Below are 6000 nucleotides of genomic sequence, written 5' to 3'. Positions count from 1 at the left end.
ATGCACCACCTTGATCCCAGCAACCTTCACTGGGAAGAGGTAGCATTGCATGCTGGGGCCTTTAGTCTCCTTGGGCCAGCCCTTCATATTCAAGAGGCAGAGCGTTGTGCTTTGTCTAGCCCATGGGCTGCACTTGGATCACCACAGGTCTTGTGGGGGTTAAGCTCAGGCTGGAGGGCTAGCTAAAGCAGGTCCTAGCATATGAAAGGATAGGACTTGTTGAGTTAGACCAAGGAAAACCCTATCAGACACTATCACCAGGGGAGTTTGCTGGTTGGGATAGGAAGCCAATAGGAGCAATGGGCTATTGAACACTTGGGGTCAGAGGCCTTTGTTGCTACTACCGCCCTCCCAACATTAGCTGGCTTTTTCTCCCAGGGTTGTTAAGAAGACACTTAAGAGGCAACTGCCATATGAGGGAGAACTGGAGAATATTCTATTTAGGGGTCGCAGTGAGGACAGGATGGCTTAAGGGCCAGGGAGTATCAGGATGCAAAGTCTTTCAGTTTTAAGGTCTTGGTTCAAATACAGACCAGCAGGCGACCAGTGGCCGTTCAATGGTCTACACCAAACAGGTTGGTTCCTGATGGAGAGACACTCACGTCACATGCACCACCATCACGTTTGGCACTAATCTGCTCCCTCACTGGCAGTCTCAGTAGGGACGCCAAAGTGAATGGGCCTGAAGACTGAACTCTCCTCTCACCTGCTAATGTGGATCCTGCAGCTCTGGGCAGTGCTGTGTCTCAGCACCACGTCATGCCTCAGCTGTGGATAAACAGAGAATATAAAGGCTGTCAGTCAGTCCAGCACCTTTCATGGATTTAGACTATTTCCTCTATCACAACTTATAGTTCTAAATAATTCTGCCTAAATATCATGGCCGTGTGTTAAACATACTCTAGCTATCATCACTAAGAAAATGTGTGTGGCAGCAGGAACTTAGCTTTATAGGTTCATCTGCAACCAATTTGTACTCTCCACCTGCACTCACGGGACCATGTGTTGGGGACCCTGCAGCTGGCTGCTATGGAAATGGATCAGAATGACAGATGCGCCTTTTTAGTAATTTTTACCTAGTTTGGTATTGGAGTAAAAAATAATCTCCATGTCCATTTTGCAGAGAGGTGGACTGGATGGTCTAGCTCAGTGGTTGTCAACATTTTTCATGCGGTGACCCCATGTTACCCCAGAAAGTAGGTTTGGGCTTCCAATCTAGCCCCAAAGAAAGGAAAGGCAATCATGAGCCCCCTAAAGACCTGTCTGTGTGAATCCCCCCACTGGTGGTCATGACCAGTGATGAGCTGCCAAAATCTTAACAACCGGTTCCCTATAAAAAGTTCTGATTTAAGGTCAGGAGTGGAGGAGGGGCCAGGGCGGGGGGAGACATACCCGTTGGGTCGGGAGCCCCTGCAGGGCCTGGGGCAAATTGCCCCACTTGCCCCCCTGGCAACCCTAAAGCTTGCAGCCCCCTCCACCCTTCCCTTGCCGGCAGCTCAAAGCAGCAGGACGACTCAGGAGCTCAGCTGAGCTGCCCAGCTGCTGGCCATGCTGTGGCTCTTCTGGGTGGGGGAAGCGGAGGAGGGCCCGGGGGAGACATCCTTGTGGGGCCAGGGGCCCCTGCAGGGCTCAGGCCAATTGCCCCACTTGCCCCCTCCCTTCCAGCCAGCCCTGGAGCTTGCAGCAGGACCCCCCCACAGACACACCTTGCCGGGCCGCTCAAAAAGCGGCAGCAAGACGACTCCCAAGGTCAGTTGAGCTGCCCAGCTGGTGCCAGCGGCTGGCCACGCTGCAGCTGGGGGGAAGCAGGGGAAGAGCTGGGGGAGCCTCAGCCTCCCCAGCTGGGACTCCTGGGAGCAACAGGATGGTCTGGCCCGCGGACCAGAGTTCTTTGCCCACCCCCTGGCCCTTTAACAACCGGTTCTCCACAGAGGTCTAATTTTATCAACCGGTTCTTGGGAACCTGTGGGAACTGGCTCCAGCTCACCACTGGCTCATGACCCCAAGGTCATGGTCTAATAGGTCTTTTCCATCCCTATTGCTATTGTAAGCAGAATTAGTCCTAAACAGACTATTCCTTGGTTTCCCAGAAGATGGCAGTGGGCCTTTTAGGGCTTTGCACACTGCAGAAGATCAAAGCTTTCATTCTTTAATAGTGCAATTTTTCCTTTCAATAAAACCTTGCACTTTTTATGCCTCTAAATTAAACCACTCCTAAAAAAGCCTGTGAAGATTAAAGTGTTTTGGTTTTTTTTGGCAGCAGCAAAAAATCATCATCTGCATTGTTAGCATATGTCAATAATTTCACTAGTCCCCTTTTCTCCCCCTCAATTATCTAAAGTAGCCAGGGAGAGGTTATCCTATTTTACATTCTAACGCAAACACTAGCATTCAATTGCAACTAATGTGATACAAAGGGAACAAAATGATCAAACTATTTGTTTATTTGCTTCTCCATTAGCTTTCATCAAGCAAGAGTGTTAGAACTCCTGGAACACTGGCTGGAGCTTCACCCTCTGTCTCTTCCTCCTTTCTAATGCCGCAGCCATTGCTGGAGCCGACAGCTCCCAGAATGACGTCTTGCTCTTGCTGAATGTGCTCAGTTCATCCATACTGGAGGCCAGTGATATTGCCTTGGAAAGTGACAAGTAGGATTTGTTTAGTGTAGACACCAAAAGACCTCATTAAGGATTCAAGGGAATAGGGAGAGTCACAAGTGTCTTGATAACTAAGTTAGTCTGTACTGTACATAGCCCTCGTTAGACAAGTCCCTTCCGTAGATACAGTGGAATAATAATTACACTTGTGATAGGTTCAGAAATCACCACGTTCAAGCTCTTCATTCAAATGTCCCATGAAAGCGTACAGTGATCTGGACAGATCAACATCAGGACCACGCTGGGTCTCTGACTTAGCTGTTGATGTTCGTTCAAGGGTTCCTCTCCTTTGCAAGAAACCCCACTGAAATAAAATGGAGCCCCCACCCCTCGATGGCCATCTCATTGGCGCACTCTGTGAGATAGTGACACTGCTGATTACACATCTGTACTAATAGCCCTCGGGTTTGGAAAGGTCTCGTGGACGATGCCATGGTGGGTCATCGGGTAACTCTGGAGGGTTGCCATTTTGATGGGTGGCCCCATTTCCTTGTAGCATGCGGGTGTGTAGGTGATCCTCTCACCGCCATTCCGCACCATGTCAGCGGTCCGTATGTAAAAGGGCGAGCCATAGGGGGAACAGGTAGGGCAGTAGTTCCGAGCACCCTGCTGGTTAAATTCGTGGGGTGGTGGTGGTGCTGGGCTGCCCTGCCCGTCCACGATGCGAGAGTTGCAGGCATTGCAAGTCGTAAGGTATGAGCGAGTGGGAAGGTCAGGCTCCTCCTCCTCCTCCTCCTCTTCCTCAGCAGATTCATCTTTCTTGCAGCAATAATACTATGCACAAGGGAAAGGTTTTGGTTAGCAAGAGGATCGCGTACTATGCAGCTATGCTTATGCACAAAGGCCCCTAGAGGGTCACACACATGGTCTTGGACACAGGCTACGTTTGAAGACATTTTTAGGATTCATGGTCAGTCTCCCTCCCCTCCCCACCATGTTTCTTCATCAGTGAAAGTCCTTCAGAAGGGGCTGAAGGATAATGGTCAACTACCAGGAATTCCACACAGAACCATTTGAGAGGAGACACAAAGAGCTTAAGAACATAAAAACGGCCACACTGAGTCAGACCAAAGGTCCATCTAGCCCAGTATCTGTCTTCTGACAGTGACCAATACTAGGTGCCCCAGAGGGAATGAACAGAACAGGTAATCATCAAGTGATCCATCCCCTGTCGCACATTCCCAGCTTCTGGCAAACAGGCTAGGGACACCATCCCTGCTCATCCTGGCTAATAGTCATTGATGAACCTATCCTCCATGAATTTATCTAGTTCTTTTTTTAACCCTGTTATAGTCTTGGCCTTCACAACAACCTCTGGAAAAGAGTTCCACAGGTTGACTGCACTGTGTGAAGAAATATTTCCTTTTTTTTAAAAACCTGCTGCCTATTAATTTCAGTTGGTGATCCCTAGTGCTTGTGTTATGAGGAGTAAATAACACTTCCTTATTTACTTTCTCCACACCAGTCACAATTTTATAGACCTCTTTCATATCCCCCTTAGTCATCTCTTTTGAAAGCAGAAAAGTCCCAGTCTTATTAATCTCTCCTCATATGGAAGCCTCTCTAGGCAGGCCTGGAGGAGCCACCTTCACTGCTTCTTCCCTGGGGTAGGGTGTGGTAGGACCATGATGCCTCCAGCAGGGGCCTCAAAGGGCCTGATACACTGTCACAGGAACCTTATGTTAGTGGCAATCAGAGTAGCATAGCGGAGCTCCGCCTCGCCTGAACACATATCCCCCTTTCTCCTCAGCACACCCTCTGCTTTGGGAAGAGATGGCTGGCATAGGAGCCAGCTTCAGAGGTTTTACAACAGTGCAGAGATCTCCTTTGGCAAAGGAGGTCTCTGCTGGCCACTTACAGTGAATATTCAGCCACTATGTGAAACCAGCCAACCCCTCCAATTAATTTGTGAGCTCTACAAACCCTCAACCCCAAGGATTTGCATCTAGCACCAGGAAAAAGGAAAAGAAATTAAGCCTTCACTCTATGGAGCTCCCTGGGAAAGGGGGAACATAGCAAAGATCTAACAAGCACAACACCCGGTGTCCTGCTGCAGTGGGGTATAAAGCAATGCACAGCAGCATTCCTGAAACTCACCTGCATTGTCCAGATAAGTGCAAAGCACAGGTACCGCACCCCAGAAGTGTAGTTACATACCTGTAGCCTACAATAACAGAGCACCGCAATAATACACAGTAGGATCACGGTTGCTAGTATTCCGCCGGTGATAACAACAGTTCCTGCTGTCATCCGACCGATTCTCCATCAAACTCTGCAAGGCAGTGCAAGGAAAGGAGTGGGTTAAATTCAAGGGAGCTCAGAGCAGTGGTCAGCTACTGTGGTTCCAGTTAGGGGATTTGATTCTGCTACTGCTGCATCTGTGCAACCACTGCTGACTTTACATGGGGGTAGCTCAGTGGCTGCAGAATCAATCCCAGGGAGTTCTCTGTGCATGTGGGAGAATGAATGGCATTAGTCAAAGAAACCGCTGAAAAACAGAAGGGTGGAGAGCACTGTGACCAATTAAATGCAACTTTCCAGGACTAGGCGAGGAGGGTAGCAGAAGGCCCTTCTCTTGTACCTTGCACACATATCCCTTTTCACACAGGTGTCTCCAAGTGCTTAAGGAACACTAATTAACCCTTGCAGCCCACTGCCCCATGTTCTAGCTCAGGAAACTGAGCTGGAAGGATTTGCCCAAGGGCACTCAGCAAGTCAAGGCTCCATGTTCCCAACATAGCCACTAGGTGGCACTAATTCAATAGCACACAAGCTGGGAGACTGTAATTAAGCTTGGAAGGAGTAGATTTTGGCTGATGCTCTGACAGCTACATAGGCAGCTCTTCCATATACCCAGGGGAGGGCAGGCTCAAGCTACTGCCTGCTGCCTCTAGTTGGTCAGCAAGTTTCCAGCTGAAAAATACAGGGCTGACCCTCAAGAAGTAGGTCCCTGTGCAGTGTGACCAGTCTCGTCCAACTGCAGGTGGCTCTAGACCAGAGGCTACTTCTGAAGCTCAACTGCATGAAGAATTTCTGATAAGGACTAAGGACAAAGATCCCTCCAAACTGAGCTTGAATTGTGATCTGAGGAGCATGAAGCCAGATTCAAACCCAGAGCTCCAGCAGGGAAAGTCTAAAGGTACAGCCTGACTTGGTCACAGAGCCTTTGCAAACCCAAACTCCAGAGCACAGCAGGCTCCAAGGCATCAGCAGGTCTGGGGGAAGCCCTTAGCCTCTCTGCAACAGCCCAGCACCATCCAGCATTAAAAGTGCCGTAGAGAAGGGAAGTCACTGCAAAGAGGGCATGAAGTGGGTGACAGGGCTGAAAGAGTTAACAGAGGGT

General features: G+C 49.5%; 1 protein-coding gene across 7 annotated transcripts in view; it reads right to left on the bottom strand.

Moving 5' to 3' along the window:
• Positions 1 to 2426: 2426 nt before the first annotated feature.
• FAM163A (family with sequence similarity 163 member A) overlaps positions 2427 to 6000 on the bottom strand; it is an 84151-nt gene continuing 80577 nt past the window's right edge. For all 7 annotated transcript variants that reach the window (XM_039483312.1, XM_039483313.1, XM_039483315.1 and 4 more), the window contains exons 4-5: positions 4815 to 4929; positions 2427 to 3431 (exon numbers count right to left, since the gene is read on the bottom strand). In XM_039483312.1, coding sequence (XP_039339246.1) covers positions 3036 to 3431; positions 4815 to 4907 — 489 coding nt within the window. In that variant the 5' untranslated portion in view covers positions 4908 to 4929 and the 3' untranslated portion in view covers positions 2427 to 3035. The remainder of the gene's footprint in view (positions 3432 to 4814; positions 4930 to 6000) is intronic.

This window comes from Mauremys reevesii, linkage group 8, assembly GCF_016161935.1.
Source record: "Mauremys reevesii isolate NIE-2019 linkage group 8, ASM1616193v1, whole genome shotgun sequence".
In the NCBI taxonomy this organism is placed as follows: domain Eukaryota; kingdom Metazoa; phylum Chordata; order Testudines; family Geoemydidae; genus Mauremys; species Mauremys reevesii.
Note: the sequence above shows the minus strand (reverse complement) of the source record. Positions and strands in the feature narration are given on the sequence as shown.